The sequence below is a fragment of the Rhinolophus sinicus genome, chromosome 15 (assembly GCF_057876585.1).
Source record: "Rhinolophus sinicus isolate RSI-liver-muscle chromosome 15, RSI-T2T, whole genome shotgun sequence".
Lineage (NCBI taxonomy): Eukaryota > Metazoa > Chordata > Mammalia > Chiroptera > Rhinolophidae > Rhinolophus > Rhinolophus sinicus.
The window spans coordinates 93,269,233-93,288,324 of record NC_142515.1 but is presented as its reverse complement, the minus strand read 5'-3'; the positions used below and the strand labels follow the sequence as shown (position 1 = coordinate 93,288,324).

The window sequence follows — 19,092 nt, the reverse complement described above, 5'->3', positions numbered from 1 at the left end:
TTTTTGTTGAGATAAAATTCATATAACGTATCATCCACCATTTTAACCATTTTAAAGTGTGCAATTCAGTGGCTTTTTGTATATTCATAATGTTGTACAACTATCACCACTATATGATTCCAGAACATTTCCATCAGCCCAAAAAAGTAATTCCCTTTTCTTCCCACCCACTAGCAACCATTATCTACTTTCTGTCTCTATGGATTTGTCTATTGTAAACTTTTCATATAAATGGAATCATATAATATGTGGACTTTTGTGCCCAGTTTCTTTCAAGGTTCAGCCATATTGTAGCATGTATCAGTACTTCATTCCTTTTTATGGCTGAATAATATTCCATTATAAGTATATACCACATTTTGTTTAGCTATACATTAATTGATGGACACTTGGGTTGTTTCTACTTTTTAGTTTTTATAAATAATGCTACTATGAACATTTGTGTACACGTTTTTGTGAACATGTGTTTTCAATTCTCTTGAGTTTATACCTAAGAGTAGAATTTCTCGTTATATGGTAACTCTATCTTTAACTTTTGGAGGAATTGCCAAATTGTTTTCCACAGTGGCTGTACCATTTTATATTTCCATCATAATGTATGAAGTTCCCAATTTCTCAATATCTTTACCAACACTTGTTATTTTCTGTTTTTTGGTTTTGTTTTTTAAATTCTAGCCATCCTATGAGTATGAAGTGGTATCTCATTTTGGTTTTGATTTTCTTTCCCCAATAACTAATGATGTTGAGCATCTTTTCATGTACTTGTTGGACATTTGTATGTCTTCCTTGGAGACACGTCCATTTAAATACTTTGTCCATTTTTAAACTGGGTTATTTGTCTTTTGATTGTTGAGTTGTAAGAGTTCTTTATATATTCAGGATACTGGGCCCTTATCAGATAACTAAGTGATTTGCAAATATTTTTTCTCATTCCATTATTGTCTTCACTTTCTGGAACGTGTCCTTTGGTACACAAAAAAATTGGTGATTTTTATACTGTAGTCATATTCTATTTCGAGTATACTCTTCATTGAAAACTCTGTTACATGGAGAATCTTTAATTCAGTTCAAGTTCTAAGTATCATGGACTTATAAAATACTTGTTGAAACACAATGAGTTTTAACCCATTTTTTGACTCAGACCCCTTTGACAATTTGATAAATGCTAGTTTCTGCCCCAACAAAAAACTACATTTCAATAAGGTTTTGCTTAAAATGTCTGGGGTTCCCAGACCTCTTGAAGCATCTCTTAGGGTTCCACAGACCCCTGATCTAAAGAAATGAAATTCATCTAGCACCCAATGGGCATCCTCCATGTAATTTAACCCTTCTGATGGAGATCTGTTCACTGAGGACTTTCCCTGATGATTTTCCCACTCTCTTGCCTTTAAATACCTTCTGTTCCTGAATGACTCCTGACATTCCTCAGACACCACCCTTCTCTGAGCTGTAGATATACAGCTCTGCCTTGCTCCTGGGCATCTTCCCTTGGATGACTAATGAGCACATGTTCACAGCAGAACTCAATACTTGCCCTCCTCATTTATTGTTAGAGTGTCACTTCCTCCTCCTAAGTATCTGTTCAGTCCATCTTTCTCTCCTGAAAAACTGCAATAGGCCTCTGCCTCTACTGCATCTTTGTCCAATCCACCCTCAGCACTACTGCCAAAGTTACCTTTTAAAAGATGTCACTCCTTTGCTTAAGATGTGTTAGAAATATCTATAGTCCATAGACAAAAGCTCAGATTTAGAAAAGTGTGGCTGATATAAATATCATTATATCAGGCAGTGCTTCTGCCGTGCATATTTCCTGATGTTTCCATATGCCCACCACTCACCAGGCACACCTCACTAATTTCTACGACATGGACTATTACGTGGGACCTTTCCCCATGTTCACCCTTTCTGCCTGAGAACCCTTCATCTCTCTTCAATTTGCAACTTCTACTCACGATTCAAGACTACATCTGAGTGTCCCCTCTTTTGTGAGGCACTTTCTGACTCTCCCCGACAGACTTATTTGTTCCTTCTTCTGCGCTGACATACCATTCTCCACAAGCTTCTCCAACGCCATTGATCACATTGTCTTGCAATTATTATTTGTCTACTAACAGACTGTGTGCTGCTTGAGGCTAATTGGTATGTTTTGCTGATTTTTGTATTTCTCCCCAATTCCTAGCACAATGCCAGCCACTCTGTAGGGCTCAATAAATTGTTAAATGAATTTTTAAAAGAGGGAGAGAGAGAGAGGGAAAGAAGGAAGGAAGGAAGGAAGGAAGGAAGGAGGGAGGGAGGGAGGGAGGGAGGGAGGGAGGGAGGGAGGGAGGGAGGGAGGGAGGGAGAGAGAGAGAGAGAGAGAGAGAGAGAGAAAGAAAGAAAGAAAGAAAGAAAGAAAGAAAGAAAGAAAGAAAGAAAGAAAGAAAGAAAGAAAGAAAGAAAGAAAGAAAGAAAGGAAAGAAGGAAAGAAAATATTTCCAGGGCTCCCAAAGAATCTAAATCCATGGACCATGTGTGCAGAAACTCAGTTCTGCCCTCCTTGAAATGGAACAATGAGGTGAAACACCCAGATTAACAGCTCAGTCAAGGAAACAAAATGAAATTTATGCCTAGTTTAAGCTGATAGGCCTGTTAAGACATAATGAACCCCATTCTTTATTTCTCTGCATTGTGGGTACAGAGCAGGCAGTTGGAAAATCAAGCCAAGAATAGGAGGAGGCAGGCATGTTGTCATTTCCCACATTCAAATTCTAAAATACAGTAGAAGTTGACAACAATCAGGGCTATTGTTGCCAAGTCACTCTCCTAGATAGGCTGGCTGGGTCTGCTCCAAGTCCTAGTGAAAACATAGATGCATTCATTCATTTATTCAGTCTCCCAACCACTGTTATTAAGGAAATTCTATGTGCCAGGCACTATCCTAGGTGCTGGAGATACACCAGCAAAACAGATAAAATTCTCCTCCCTTGAGGGCCTTATATCCTAGTGCGGAGATAAGGAAAATAAGATACGTAAGTGATTTATATAGCTTAGATGTTCTTCTCTGAGGTCTTCAAGTGACCTGCCTGAGAGCACAGGGGCCCAGCAAGGTCCATTTGTCTTTGTGTTGCTTTCTGGAACTCAGCGGTGTGGTCAAATATGGGTGATGTGAGAGCTAAATGATACCAGCCATTATAATAATAAACAAGTGTGCATGCTTTTCCTAATAGATTTCAAAGATTTCCACAGCATCAGCTATAGTGGGACACTAATGTCAGCAGATCATTTACTTGAGATTGGAAAGCTTAGAGGCCTGGGTACCAATTCTCCCCCTCCTGCCTCAGAAGGACTCTGGTTTAAACAGACATGACCACTGTAGACGGCTGGAGTGTTTTCCATCGTATGGCAGCACCAACTTGTACGTTAGTCATTCTGGAGTTGGTACCAGGTACCTTGACACATCTTTAACCCTGGAATCATTTTAAAGGAACTCCGTTTAAACTGATGGCTTTCTTGTAACTAGGATACGTTTTTCTTACCGCCATTTTCCAATCTTTTCTGAGTGACTCTTGGGTGTCTCAAGTTCACCCCCTACATTACTCCCTTTTTAGATCCAGTCCACCCAAATCGTCATTTTTTAAAATACAGTTAAGCTTGAGAGAGGACTGAGATACGTATACTGGTCGTGCCATCCTTTGCCTCAAGAGATACGAGGTCAAAATGTAAGGAGGGGCACAGACATTTCTAGGAAAAGAAAGGTCCTTTCAGAGGCTGCGTTGGGAATGCCATCTGTGCTGAGTCGATTCCTGTTTGTTTCCTGGAATCGGCACACAACCCCAAGATGGGCCTCCTGGAAGGGCATCTCGAAGGGACAGGTAGAGAGCGAGGGAAAGGGTATGGTGCTTGGGGAGGACACGCACAGCAAGTCTGTCAGAACTCTGAGGAAGAGAGAAGAAATGCACAGTGGTGGGGAGAAGGGAACAGAAGATACAAAAATTGTCATCAGAATGAAGAAAGGAAGTGAAGCACTGTGAGGCCTGACTGACATTGTGTGAGGACTGACAGACATCGTCAGGGTGGTTGGATAATGTGACAGGCCTAGAGCCTGTCAGTGCAACATGCTGGATGCAACAGGGTCAATGGGGGAAATGAATGTAGATGACAAAGACACCTAGTCCACACAGCCGTTCATTAGCCATTAGTCTGTTTGACTAAACGATGCAAGAGCAAAGGGCAGGGCTACTCATGTCTTGGAACAGGGCCAAGATCCATCCAGAAAACCCTTATGATTTTTTTAAACCCCCAGCTCTTATATAAAACTTTTTAATGGCACCACCATCTATTTTCCTTAAATAAAAAATGTTGAATGTTTCTCTCACACCCGTTGAAGAGGGAAACGAGAGTTTAAATTAAGTCCAAATGGTAAAAATTTAATATAGCTCCAGCTGCCTGCAGGTTTCTTCAGTTCAAATCTTTCAGTTCAAGAGCTACTCCAGCTGCTCTGTGATCTCATCCACCATTTGAAGGTTACTCTGCTACCGAGCAGTGTTTTAAAGCACATAATGAAAATCACTTGACTTATGGCCTCTCTGATCAACAGGTGAGTCCGTTATCTGGTGGTAAAACAAACCAGATAGTCCGACTTAAGAAATAATAATGATCTGTTTGCAGTCAGAGAAAAACCCCAAAACAAAACAAAACTCTGAGGGTCTGAGGATCTTTTACTCAGTCTCACGCTTTAAGTGTAGGGAAGGTTTCCTGTGGGTTACTTCGTGCTTTTCTGTTTGACGGTATAACCTCCTGCCACCCCCATTCCCTGACTTGTTGTGTCTCTAATGGGTTCAAGAATCAGGGTGATAGAAGATTTGACCAACTCACATAGGAAATGTGTTCTGAGTTATTTGTGGAAGAAAAGGGAGAGAAGTGAATGCAGGTAGTTGCCTATATAACTTTTGAGAAGGGAGATATCAGATTTCAGTTAGATGGAAACGAAGCCTGAATGCTCAAACATTTTCGGAGACTCAGACTTGGGCACTAAAGCCTGAACACACTCCAGAATAATCAGATGCCGCACTGCTGGAAAGCAAGGCTCTCTTAGTTTTGCAATAAGAGGGCATAGATTCTTAAGCTGCTAATAGGGCCTATATGCTTCTGGGTTTTGATGGACAGCAGGTGATTCATGAGGTCCCTGGGGGCAGAGTTTGGTGGAAGAGAATGGCCCAGCCAAATCAAGAATGGCATCCATTATGTTAATACTCCCCCGGGGCTCTCAAAATGTGTGCTAGTAAAATACTGCCCTTGACCATAACCATTCCACTTGGCATCCATTTCACATGGGCAAAGCAATGGGTCCAATGGACTAAAATGAGGTAGGGTGGAAATAGCAAGTGTTGATGGCCTTTGAGATGAAGGGAAATTTAGTTGTAAACAGGTTAACGACCTTCAGGCTCCCTGATGACATGAAAGTCTAGTTTTAAAAATTGCCGCTTGATTTCTGTACATAGTCCACTCATTTTTAAAAGATAAGCTCTAAAAGGTGTCCATCCTAAGCCACACTTGGCAAAAGATGTTGGCGGAAATGCTCTTTGTCATGCTGCTCCACTTATGCCAATTAGAATTTGTTTTAAAGTGCCAGAAGAACCATTTCAGTCACCTTGAGTTGTAGAGCAAAAGTTTTTCACCTCTTTAAGGCTTATCTCAAATCTCATTTCCTTGTTGAAAATGTTTGTTACTGCCCTCAGCTCAGGTGAATTTTTCTCACCTTTGAACTCTTACACTGTACAATGGCCACACAGTTTGGTCCTCTTTTATGTATTACTGTGTAGTAATATTTTTTGAGTACGTGTAGTGTTGGTTATGCTTCATCGCCTACATGGCAGCTCCTCAAGGTCGTGACAGTGTTTTCTGTAAGCCTCCACAGCAGAAAACAGGGCCTGGGAGTGTCAAACAAAGCCTTTGACTGATTGAAACACAGCACTGTCTGGTTACTTTCGAAGTATCTTCTCAAGAGTATGTCATTCATGCCACAGGTCCCCCTCCCTTGGTGTGAGCAACCTCAGAATGCCCCACATCTGTCTCAACAGCAATGAACCTTGTGTTCTCTCATTTGGTACTTGATACTTAACTGAACAGAAAATTTAGCCTTAGGGAATATGAAACAACAGTGATGGCTAAGAATTCTGGGAATTCCTTAAAAAAAAAAAAAAAAGATGACAAAATCCATACCTGTGGAGTATGTGTTTAAAGGTAATTCTGGAGACTCTGGAGTCCAGTAACAAAGAAGAATCTGGGCTTTAAATCTGGTTTGAAAATATGTATGCCAAGAATAAAGTGGTAAAGAGACACAATTTGCAGTAGTCAAGTTTGTTGTTAACCTGGGTTGAATTAATGGAGACTTAGACAAAATTGTTTCGTCAGATTCCCCCTGTTGAATGTGAGAATTAGCCAGTGTATAAAAACACCAGTAGAGTATTCCTTCTCACGATATGGACTCTACACTTGGTTGCCCACCACAACCAGAAGTCTGTCTTGATTTTCTCTGTCCTTTTTAATGGTCTCTATGTCTCTTTCCTCCTCCCACAGGTGGAAAATAAAATCCCACATAATAGTTATGCTTTGGGAAAGCTGAAATAACATATATAGCAACTGAACAGTTATAAAGGAAAAGCACATCATGAATTTAATTCCATTTCCAGATGTAAAATGTCATAAAGAATTTTTTTCCATACTTGGCAAAATAACAGGAATTTTCTAGACCATTTTCTTGAGCTCGGTGTATGCGTGTTTATAAGTAGGTATCAGAGTCTTCCATGTGGAGCATGTTGTAAATGCTATGTGTTGTAGCTTTACCGAGATTAAACTACCAAAGACCCCACATTCAGCTAGGAGGTGCATGACCCTCATTGAAATGGGAAATGTGTCTGACTAATCGTAGAATGTGGTATGTTTTCAGAGCAAGAACTCTGATCCATACGGGGAGATTTCTAACCAATGTAATTATCCTTCAGCGACTGTAGACCCTGGGATTCTCGTCTGCTTCAAAAAGCAGATCATTTAGTCATTCCACACATTTCTCATTCTGTCTTCTCTTTTTCTTTTACTCTCCTGTATAAGACTTAGGCTCTTTGTAGGGACACCTGGGTAGGAGCTGAGAAAGGCCGGCTGGGAGGAGGATCCAAGCCTGTCATCTCTGTGATCTGTGTAACTTAACTAAATCATAGAGCACTGAGAAGCATAGATATTAAAAAAAACAAAAGTGTGATGTTCCAAACAGCCAAAGATATTTCGGAGTGGGGCATAAAATTAACCCAAGAGTGAGAATAAATCATTTTGGTAAAAGAAACTGTGCCACATGCTATCATTCTGATACCAAAGAAAAAATTCCTCTATTGGAAAATTAGTTGTACAGGCAGATTAACGGATGTGTCCACCTGAAGGATAACTCCCACTGAGGCCTTTTATAGGCAGGAAAGAGCTCTTTACAACTCAGCTCCTGCTTTGTATAAATTATTAGAGTGAGGGACATGGGAGTACTTTTGGGTAATGAGAAGGAAAATATAATTTGAGAAAGCCAATCATTTTTCTTGAGTACTTTTAGCAAATTGCTAACCCAGTCATAGATTTTGTTCTTAAAACTTTCTTTTGTTTTTCAAGGGGAGATACAAACTTTTTATGTTTCTATTTCTGTACGATCAGCTAAAATTGCCATTTAATTGGATGATTCAAAATGGAACCTACACTGTCACTCTCCAGTTGGTCTGCTTGTTGACCTGGTCTCATTAAAAATTAGAGAGCGCGCTAAGCCAAATAAAGAATTGCAAAAAGTGAAAAACTACTTTCTCTTAAAAAAATGCAAGCAATTTCAATCAATCCCTACTTCTCTTTCTTGGAAACTTACCTTAAAGGTACCACACCATAAATAATATTTGCATGCATATAATTGGTTGTTGCCTTTGTGTTGAATTGAAATGTATCAGTTGAGGAGAGCTATGATATACAATGCCTTAGTTTTCAGCTCTGCAGGCTTTTCTATTGAAGCTTTGAGCTGAAATACAGATACACCAACTATGAGAAACAAATGAAAGCTGTCACCAGTGTCAGCAGCAAAAACCGGGGGTCCATCCTACACAAATTATGGACATCTGTATTCCTAATTGGCATCCTTTTGGGCTGTGCCAGCAGAACGGTGGTGCCAAGAGAGTCTGACAGCTTTAGAAAAGACTAGGTATCAGGTTTAGGTGATAGGAGACACTGATGAGGCATAGAAGTTCTTTTGTTTGGAATACTCTCCATATGTTTGTTATAATACTCAAGATTTTTAGTTTCAGGTACCTCCAAATGGCACCCCTTGTCAATATTAAACTTGCTACTTCTAAAGCAGATCAGTTTATGATCTTAGGAGAACAAGTGGTATTGATCGTTATATGATCAGAAGATCGTTGGCAAAGATGCATACAAATAGTTAACAAGGTAATGGTAAGAAATGTTGACCTTGATTTGTTTAGCTAAGATGTAAAGATTTTTGAAGGTCAAAGGTGTCCTTGTGTAGTGTTTTGGAGTCTAACTGTGTCTGACCCTCTAACATTAAGCTGCTGTGGCCTGCAGTTTTGAAGAGTGAAGCAAACCAGGGGGAAAGAGAGAAGGGGGAGAGAACAGGAAATGGAGTGAGGTGTTTCAGGAAGTTGTCAGGGGTTGACTGATTGATTCCAGATGGAAAAGGTCAGCCTTCGTGACCCAGGAAATACTCACTAGGGGAAAGAAGTTGGCTTGTGGAAGGGGAAGGCCTGGGAGTGAAACGATGCTGGAATGCACATTCCACTTCCTTTAGTCTTCAAACATTCAGAAATTTTAACTTCTCTGAAGAGAATAATATCAGTGTTGTCATCGTTCATCAGAAAACAGTGAAGGAAGTTAAATTTGAAGCTTCGAATGTACCAAATGTATCTTCACCTCCGTAATGTTCATTCTTCCAGAAGTAAAGTGAATGCATGTAAAAGTCAACGTGTATGTGTCTCCATGTATAAGAACAACAACCAAACATGACTGGTTTCACATGGTGGAGTTAATGAATTAAATCCTTTACATTTTGCAAATTTGGTTGAATTGGCAGGCACTTCTAGATACTTCAGAGTCTAAGATATTTAGAATATTAAAAACGGGATCTTGATATATATATATATACAAACACACACACACACACACACACACACATACACACACACTTGGACATAATTTAAAATCTTGTAATAAATTTTGCAGACACTGAAATAATTCAGGTTAATTCCCTTGCTGTCATGAAAGGCCAGCGCTAGCCAACAAGAGATTAAAATTTATTTCCATTGTTAATAGAAAATAATGAAGTGCATCTGAACCATCAGGGTATGTCATTCGGGAAATGTTCACTTTGGAATTGAGTATCACTCCACCCAAATGGACAATGATGAAATCAGCTGGCTCGAGAAAGCCCCATATTTTGTGGCAGGAATGCACGAGGAGCATGAAAGTACAGTATGACAAGAAGCTTGTGGAATGAATTAAAGAGGTCTCAGAGAGAATGCTTTTACAACTACATAAGCCTCAGGCAGGCTGGGTTCCCCTCAGTGTGCCTAGTACAGCTCATTAGCAATTAAAGCCTGAAGCACACTCTTGTTTTTTATTTTTTGTTTTTTTTTCCCAGAGATGACAGCTATGTCTTTGAAAATCCATTCACACACAGAACTTACCAAAGTGGCCTGAATCCTTTTTTCTACATTTTCCTCCACCTTTTTCTATTGCATATACAGAAGTGAATGCTTTCAAACTTGACGTGTATCATAAACCCCGGAGCAGGAGATAGCCTCTCGCTCCCTTTGACTACGGTGCCATCTTGTGCTCTGCTGAGATGGCCCTGATAAGGATCTGTGCCTCCATGCCCTTGCCAGTGTGAGAGATGTCTCCGTCTTATGGTGGCCACTATACGATAGGAACTTTCTGGAAGGACTTTCCCTAGACTCTTAACATGTTAACATGGACACAATTGAAAACAGACCCAGAGCTAGACAGGCTGTATCCCTGAATTGTGAGCAATTATATGGATAATACTTTTCTGAATGACAACTAAGTTTCCTTTAAGTTGATTCTGATGTCACAGAGAGGCAGGGACACCGTACCAGTAGGGCACTCACAGGTGAGGAATTGAAGTGTGGGCGAGAACACAGCTGACTAAGGAACACATTATTCTGTTGTCTTTGAATCTCCAGGGTCTGGTATAATATCTTTGAATGCTTGAAGCCCACTTATGTCCATGTAAAGTTTCCTGTATACTGCTGTCAGGCCCATGGCACCACGCTAGGTGAAATACTTTGTGGACTTATGGTTTCAGGGGTTCTTCCAAACCCCTATTACATTAAAATATATATTTTAAAAAATTAAAAGATACCATCTAAAACTCTAAGGTTAAAAACAGTATCAGAAGAGTGTTGCCTTGGGGAGTGGCATAGTGGATTGAATGAGAAGGGGCACAAGACGACTTTCTGCGGAGATGGAAATGTTCTGTATCAGGATACAGTGTTGATTACCTGACTATATCCATTTGTCAAAATTGGGCAGCTAAGATTTGCGCATTCCAATGCATGGAAGTTTCACCAAAAAATGGGGATTCATTATACTATTCTGTTTATTTTGTTTGCTTGAAATTATTCATAGTAAAAAAATTTTAAGTGCAATTTAACGTATCTTATTTCATAGGAGGAGGTAAGGCAGGGTCAAGGGTTTTTTCCCCTCCTTCATTTAATAAGTAAGGAAGGGGTGGCAGAAAAATTATAAGTAGAATATGAACAAATTTAATTTGGGGGTAGACTGAAAGACAGGAAGAATCATTTTTAAACACGGCTTGTCATTATGTACCTATCCGATGCCTTTCCTTAAAAAGTCTATACATATGCATGAATATGTATGTAACAAGATTCTCTCTCTCACACACACACACAGATTGCCATGCATAAGTGACAAGCACTCACATCCAGGATGGCTCATCTTCCTGGGGCAAGTAAGGAGGTGGTGGGTATGTTCAAGCCCACTCACTTTGGCTATACTTTCTGGACTGTTCTGTCCTTGGCTGATCTCTGCCTTTTGGAAATTCTCCCACACCCCTGATCTGCCACACATACATGGAACTCAATTCAGTCTAAATCCGTGTGCTTCTTGTTTTATATGTTAGCCACGTTTCTGCAGCCTGAAAGTAAGGTCTTTGAGGGGAGGCGTCATGCCTTGTAACTTTTGGTACATAGATCCTGTGTCCCCCTTTTTAGAGCTTCCCCCAAAACTTAGACCATGGGAGGGGCTCAATGAGTAATGTCATCTGTCCTACTGACTAGTCAAACAAGGCAGCCACAAGGTAATTAGGAGGGGAACTCATGCAGGCCCTGTAAGGAATGGTTTACACACATTAGCTCATTTTATCCTTATCTCATTCAGCCCTCCAACTAGGCATTGTTTATGTTTTACAGGTAAGAAAAATGGAGATTTGAAAAGGCTAAGTAGTTTGTCCAAGGTTACAAGTTAGGAAGTAGCAGGTGTGGGATTTGAGTTTAGTTTTATCTGACTCCAAATCCATGCTCTTCCACTACTCCACACCCACTCGTCCCCTTCCTCTGGTTAGATACTAAATGCTCTACATCGTCAATGCTGGCTTCCAGTAACTTTATCTTCTCCCCCAACTGAGCATCTCTGCCACGGCTCTCTAGCAGGTGGGGATACCACAGACAAGACATCAAGCAGCCTGTCCAGGCCAGCATTACTTTCACAAATGTCAGAGGTGCAACAACCCATTCCCAACCTTGAATAAAAGACCTCCCAGCTGGTGCTCAGATCTTAGCTCCCTGATCGTACACCATTGGCAATTTGTTGGGACTACAGCTCAAGGGTCAGCTGGGGATGATTGTCCAAGTCCTTTGATAGAGAACAAGGTTTCTAGACCCAGCAGGCAGATGGCCAGTTTCCCCATTTCATCACCTGGGCATAGTCTGAACACAAATACATGACAGTACATGGGCAAAGGGAAGTCTCTTTTTCCATGAAACTCTGCCATAATTATGGGAGGACGATAACCTGTTGATATGCCGAGAGCATAGCCTCATCCCCAAATTCTGTTCCATGTCTGATTAGCCATATGGAAGTCTGGCAAACAGAATGCTGGTACGTTTACTACTTTCTGTGACACTAATTCCACGCCCCACCCCCTTGTTCCCTAAATATGCAGGTCGTGTTGTCGACAACAGTGAATGTGGATGGACATGTGCTGGCTGTTTCTGACAATATGTTTGTTCATAACAACTCCAAGCATGGACGGAGGGCGAGAAGACTGGACCCATCGGAAGGTAGGGCTGTCTGCGGTCCGGGTTGAGAATGGCAGACAAATGAAGTTCTCCATAAATTTTCTTGGTTGAATTTCAAATTTATGTCTCTGAGTAGGAGTGGAGAAAGCACACAAGACCATGTGGGTTTTAAAGTGAAGTTGTAAACACCGACTCCCGCCTGCTCTGTTGGAACCCCCACACATCTCCCGGCTGATGCTCAGGCCCCCCCATGCCTCAGTCTCTTCCATTCAGTTCTGTGTTTTTCTTTTTGCTAGACAGGTATTTCGGGCAAATGTAGGCCTATGACATCTGAGTTAAACAGGAACATTACAGTGCCAGACATGTATGAATAAGTGTCAGATGTGTCCTTAAACAGATTGTGGGCAAAACAAAACAATGTGCAGAATGAAACTGACACTAATTGATTTTTGTTTGCTTGGACAAGAAGAAATCATGGTCTGCTCTGGGTAGTTTTCCAAGTGCATTAAAGTAATTAGAAATACTGGTAACTGTTAAACTTCAAGTTGTCTGAAAAATTAAAGTATATCGAGGAAGATAACTGACAAACCTAAGTCCATCTAAGTTCTCCGTCCTTCCACACTCCCAACTCACTGGTGTAGGAGGCGTTGGACTATAGAATGAATGGCTAAACTAGGCTACTATTTTAGTGTGATGTTTGGCTCTGTACTGCCCACCAGCCCCCACCCCAACGCAGCCCTTAAAATGTGTCTTGTATCATTTTAAATAGGAATTAATGAACTGAAAGAAAATGATTGAATCAGTAAAGAATTTGGAGTGGTGTTAATTCTCCCACAGTGGGCACCGAAGGGGAGAAGAAAACCCCAGGGTTCAGAACTAGGAACCCATCCAGTTTCTTTTGACTGATTGGATGTGATTGACTGGCTGTTCAAAGGGGGCTCATGTTTTTGGAGTCCTGCCAAAGTTCTCTTCTACCTTTGACCCTGTCAGCTTTGGAAATGGAGTGATGGATTGACTTTAGTTATGGCCTGAAAACCATATTGGGTTCCTGTTGGGATGTAAAGTCCAGAGGCTTGGAACATATGGAAGAAGGGGGGGGGGGAATCTTTCCTACAAAGTGAGGAAAGTGATTAGAAATTATCTCTTGATAGAGCTGGAAAAAACCTTCCCCTATGATCGATTTTGCTTTCTCCTGCTCTCTCTAGCACATTAACAGGCCTTGTAAATCTTAACATCTTGGGGCAGAGGAGGTAGAGAGAGAAAAGGGATTTACACGTTGCCAATGTGGTCAACTTATAAAAATAGGGGGAAAAACAACAGAGTTCTAAAAACACCCTTTGCACAATTAGCTAAGTGTTCCATGTTTTCATACATAGTGGTCAACTCATTAGGTTTTAATGACCTGGTGAAAAACAACAACCAATTAGGGAACGATAGCAAGTCAGCAAAGCTCAATTTGAACCTCTTGGAGTGATCCACAGCTTCCAAGAGCAGCCAGTAACCAAAACTCCCAACTTCAGCCACTGAAGAGCAGACGTGACATTTTCTTTACTGTCTTCTCAGCTACCCCCTGCATCAAAGCCATTAGCCCAAGCGAAGGCTGGACCACTGGAGGAGCCATGGTCATCATCATCGGGGACAACTTCTTTGATGGCCTCCAAGTGGTGTTTGGGACCATGCTTGTATGGAGTGAGGTAGGCAAAGGCAACTTGCTTCCCTGACTTTCTTTGGCCCAAGATTGTTTTGTTCTGGGGATAGTAGTAATTCCTGGAACATTCGCAGCATGAGCTCACATTGTTGAGGACCTACTATGAGCAGGGCACCAAAGATTAAAAGACATGTAAACTATAATTTATTGCAGGCATGGATCCCTTAAAAAAAAGTAAACATTCATTGCAGTATTATTTATAATTGTGAAAAATTAGAAATAACCTAGATATCGGATAATAGGAGAATGGTTAAATAAATGATGGAATACCATTCCATCATTAAAAATTGTGTTTTGAAAAAATTCTAATGACTAGGAAAAAGGCTCATGTTAATGCTAAGTGAAAAAAAAAAGTCAGGACAACAATGTCTGTGGATGTAAAATATAATTATGTAACACACATTCGTAGAAAAGCACTGGAAACACACCAAAGCTTTATAATGGTTTTCTTGGATTATGCAGTGTCAGTATTTTTCATGATACTTTTCTGTAATTTCCAAATTTTCTAAAGTGGATACATTCTACTCTCATACCGAGAAAACCAACAAGGTAGATATTACAAAAAGATAAGTAACGACGCTAAGTTGGGTATGGAATTGCCAAATCAGCATGTGAGGTCATAGCAATGTAAGAATTGGGAGGAAGTAGTGATGACAAGGATGGGGGGAGGGTGGGCACAGGAGGTGGGAGGGACTCGAACTGGGCTGGTAGGAAGGAAAGGACCTACACAGGTTAGGTTGAGAGGAAATTCCAGGGTGATAGAGAGAAGCATGTGAGACACAGGGACTGGGTGTTCAGAGCATCTGGGGTGCTGTGAGTACACCAGTTTGCCACGGTGGGCGTAGTGGTGGGGGATACTCGTGTTCTCAGTATCCTGGGCAATAACTTGTATAACAGGTGTTTTATTTCCCTGCCCACTTCCTCCTCAGCTAATAACTCCTCACGCCATCAGAGTGCAGACTCCTCCTCGACACATCCCCGGAGTGGTGGAAGTAACCTTATCTTACAAATCCAAACAGTTCTGCAAAGGAGCTCCAGGGAGGTTCATTTACACAGGTAGGTGTGAAAATGATGCCAAGGGGACTGGCACCTTTGCACTGATGCTCAGTCTCACCACTTTATAATCATTCTAACATTTTTAGGTCTTTCTACTAGTACGGGAAGAGCGGACTGGGTGCTAGGCATCAAAGGGGGAAGTATAGACTTGCTTCTAAATTTGTATTTTACTTACGCAATTTCTGCACAGTCTGGGAGATGGCAGCTCGTTTCAGGGATGTATCCTCATACATTTGACTCTGCTGGAACCAATGCCAGAACAGACTTTTGTCCAAGCAACCAGATAAAAAATTAGACAAAGTTGCTGGCTATAACTAAATTTTCTTGAAGAAGATTTAAGAAAGTTGCTCACTGATGCTACAGAGTGATTCAACTTATCTCAAAAATTTTAAGTGTAAATTACCTGTTAGCTCAATATTTGTTGAATATCTACCTTGTACCTACAACACTTTTTAGATGGAAGGTACAGTGATATATAACACATGGTCCCTATTTGGAAGTCTAGAACTTTTGGAGAAGGCTGTGGTATATTGCACAGAACAGCTGGAGAATTAGAATATTCAAAATGTTTGGTATTTACAATGAATGGAATATGAGTTCCAGGAGGAGAGAGTTATATGTGGGCTAGAGTAGTGGGATGGAGTTACAAGGAGGAGATAAAAATTGAAGACTGTTTTTAAGCATGGGGAGGATTTGGCTAGGCAAAGAGAAGGAGGAAGAATGTTCCAGCTGTGGGAATCTCATGTGCAAAGGCCCAGAGGGTGAGGTGAGCAGGTGCCTGGAGGAGGGCAGGCTGGTTCAACAGCTGTGGCAATATGTTTGGCTAGAACTTCGACCAGAACTTAGCGTAGATGAGCTAGGCACAGAAGGAAAGGAAACCAAAAAACAGCTGAAAAGCTCTGTATGGTACTCAGAGTGGTCAAAGTTGTAAAGACAGTAAGTTGAATGGTAGTTTTCAAAGGTTGGGGCAAAGGGAATGGGAGTTGTTTTTTAATAGGTACAGAGTTTCAGTTTTGCAAGATGAGTTTTGGAGACTAGTTGTACAACAATGTGAATGCACTTTACATCACTAAACTGTATACTTAGAAATAGTTTAAGGTGGTAAATTGTGTTATGTATATTTTACCACAATTTTAAATAACGGGGAAAAAGGTTTGTGTGGGAGTTTGGACTTGATTTGGCAAGATATATGACAACATTGAGGATTCCCATGCCAGAGAAATGAACTCCAAGGCATTATCTTAGGAAAAATGAGTGCTGTGGATACAAAGAGGGATTTAGTTGGGAGAAAAATTGAAGCCAGAGAAAAATTGAGACCCACTAAGATATTATACTTTAAAAGAAAAAATAAGGGGTAGAGAGAAAGAAACACATAAACCAAGAAAATATGTCTGGCGTTTTATGAATTTCTAGTACTCTTATTTTATAGTATATTCTCTCATTTGGAGTCAGCCTCACATTCTTGTCTAAGTGTAAATGTCTGGTTAGGTATCAAATAGGAGGTGATGGAAGAAGGTTGGAGGAGATGGCCATGGAAGGGAGTGTAGCTAGAGAATGGAAGAAGTCTAGAGGACACCTCCGGAGCACCAACGTTTTGGGCTCAGAATGGTAACAGGGAGCCTGTGAAGGAGACTGAGAAAGGGTGCTTGGTGGGGTAGGGGGACACCAGAAGTGTCAGGTGAGGAACGGGTCTCACTCCAGGACACTTTCCATATATAGCGCTCTGGCAACGCTATCTCCCCACTGTATATGGATGACAGTTCTGGCCGGGGAGGAGATAGGTAGTAAGACTAACACCAGTGATGGTGCAGCCAACCCTCAACTCTGTCCCGAAGTAACGAACAGTCTCCATATTCAGTGGGGCTGTAGACGTCTGGAGCCAAGTGTTGTGTGAGTGTGCGTGCATACATGTGTGAACTTTCTCTGAAAGCAGAGGTTCTCATCCTTGGTTTCACTTTAAATCACCAAGCCCAGGCTGGACCCCAGGCCAATTAGATCTGAATCCTTGAAGGTAGGACCTGGGCATCAGTGTAATGCATGTATTCATTGAACAAATGTCAGCTCCAAATTATACTCAAGGCACAAAATCGATATCAGTATACCTCTAGCAGCTTACAGTTCTTTCTAGAAGGGGGAGATAGACACTTGTAGATTAGTATAATTGGGTTGAGTCCCATAAGAGATGTAAATGCAAAAAGGGTTGTCGGAGTACTGATCAGGGAGTGGCTGAGTTTGGGCAATCAGTGAAGGCTTCCCAGAGGAGGTGACAATAGAGTTACATTTCGAAAGCAAAGCGGGAACTTACCAGACAGAATAGAGGAGGTTATAATCCACCATCCATGGAAACATAGTGACTGGTCAAAGAAGAGCCCATGTAACTGTGAAAGTGATAGATGTTACGTTACATGTAAATTCAAAGAATCTTAGAGATGATGAGACATTGAAGATCATCTGGACAAATGTTCTCTTTTGCAGATGAGACAAGTGAGAGCCAGGGGGAAGTGACTTGCTCACAATTGCCCACTGAATTCAAGGTGGATTCAGAACAAGGACTCAGGTCTCTGGCAATCCCGCCTGGTGTCTTTAATTTAGCAATGAAGCATTGGCAAAGAGCTGTCTTTTCCTGATGTGCTGTGTCATTATTGACTTATTCACGAAGCGAATATTGGTTGAGCGTGCACTCTATATTCAGCATTGTGCTCTGTGCTGGGGACACTGCAGACAAGTGAGACCAGTAAGGTCCTTCCTTCCTTAGTGTTAAGGGGTAGTGATATAAAGGTGAAGTACTCATGCTCTAGGGTCATACCGCCTGGATGCAGTGCTTGGCTTGCCTGTAAATCATTCTTAAATCTTGTGTACGTGACTTAACTTTTTAGTTTACCCATCTGTCAAATGGGCTACCTCCTTCACAGATCTGCGGTGAAGACTAAATAATACAGTGCATGGAAACAGTGGTGTGCTGGTACATGTCTCACAACCAGTCAACATTTGTTGACTTCCATGGTGCAAATAGTCTCACCATGGCTGATTTCAAGCTACCAATATGATATCAACCAGCTCACAAAATTCCTGAAAATTTAACCTGCTCTCACATGCTGGTACAAGCCAGGTCTAGAAAACTTCTGCATGTAAAACACTTAAGATAGAGAATGACTAGATCTTATTATCCAAAAGGTGTTTGTGTTTATTATTATTATTATTATTATTACCATTAGTTTTATCATTATGAAGTCTGACTTGAATAAGGAATTACAAATGTGATGAGCATTAAAAGTTACATAGGATGCTGGGGATATATGTGAGGGAAATTGGATCTTCTTAAACTGAGATGATAGGGAAGGCTAAGAACAGTTCAAACATAGAAAAGAGTACATGCAAAGGTCCTGGGGTAGGAAAGAACATGCGATATATTTGATGGCCACTATGAACAGGACAGAATGAATGAGTAAAAGAGAGGTTGGTCCAAGCTGGAAGGGAGGGTTGGGGCTGCTTGTTTGGCTCTACCCCAAGTGCCGTGGGGAGCTGTTGGAGTATTTTAAAGATGGGAATACCATGATCAGATTTGCCTTTTCAAAGATCATTTTGGCTGGAGTGTAGAGAATGGCTTGGAAGCCAGGGGGGATTCAGGGAGGTCAGTTGGAGGCCTGTGTGGTGGCCCCGGCCAGAAATGATAGTAGCTTGGACCAGTGGGGACAGCCAGAAGTGGATGAAATTTAGGAGGTAGCATTGACGGGACTTGATGATTGATTGGATGGGGTGAAGGTTGGGGAAGGGAGGGGAGGGGAAGACTCTCGGGTTTCAGGTTTGAAAAATTGGGTGGGTATAGTTTAGAAAGTGATTTTTTAAAAAGGTATAAAGTGCTAAAGGGAGTTCAGAGGAAGGACAAAATACTTCCAGCTGGCGGAGAGGTGGGAAGATTTAATATTGTAAAGATGTCAATTAATGAATAAATTTTACACAATGCCAATCACAGTACCAACAAAATGTTTGCGGAAACTTTACAGAAGTTCACCTGGAAAAGTAAAGGTGCTAAAATAG

At 41.1% G+C, this 19,092-nt stretch overlaps 1 protein-coding gene across 1 annotated transcript in view; it reads left to right on the top strand.

Annotated features, from left to right (window-relative positions):
- The window catches only part of EBF2 (EBF transcription factor 2), a 186,993-nt gene that overhangs the window by 131,831 nt on the left and 36,070 nt on the right, over positions 1 to 19,092 (top strand). Inside the window, exons 8-10 of the mRNA XM_019714882.3 lie at positions 12,215 to 12,332; positions 13,854 to 13,984; positions 14,928 to 15,054. Coding sequence (XP_019570441.1) covers positions 12,215 to 12,332; positions 13,854 to 13,984; positions 14,928 to 15,054 — 376 coding nt within the window. The remainder of the gene's footprint in view (positions 1 to 12,214; positions 12,333 to 13,853; positions 13,985 to 14,927; positions 15,055 to 19,092) is intronic.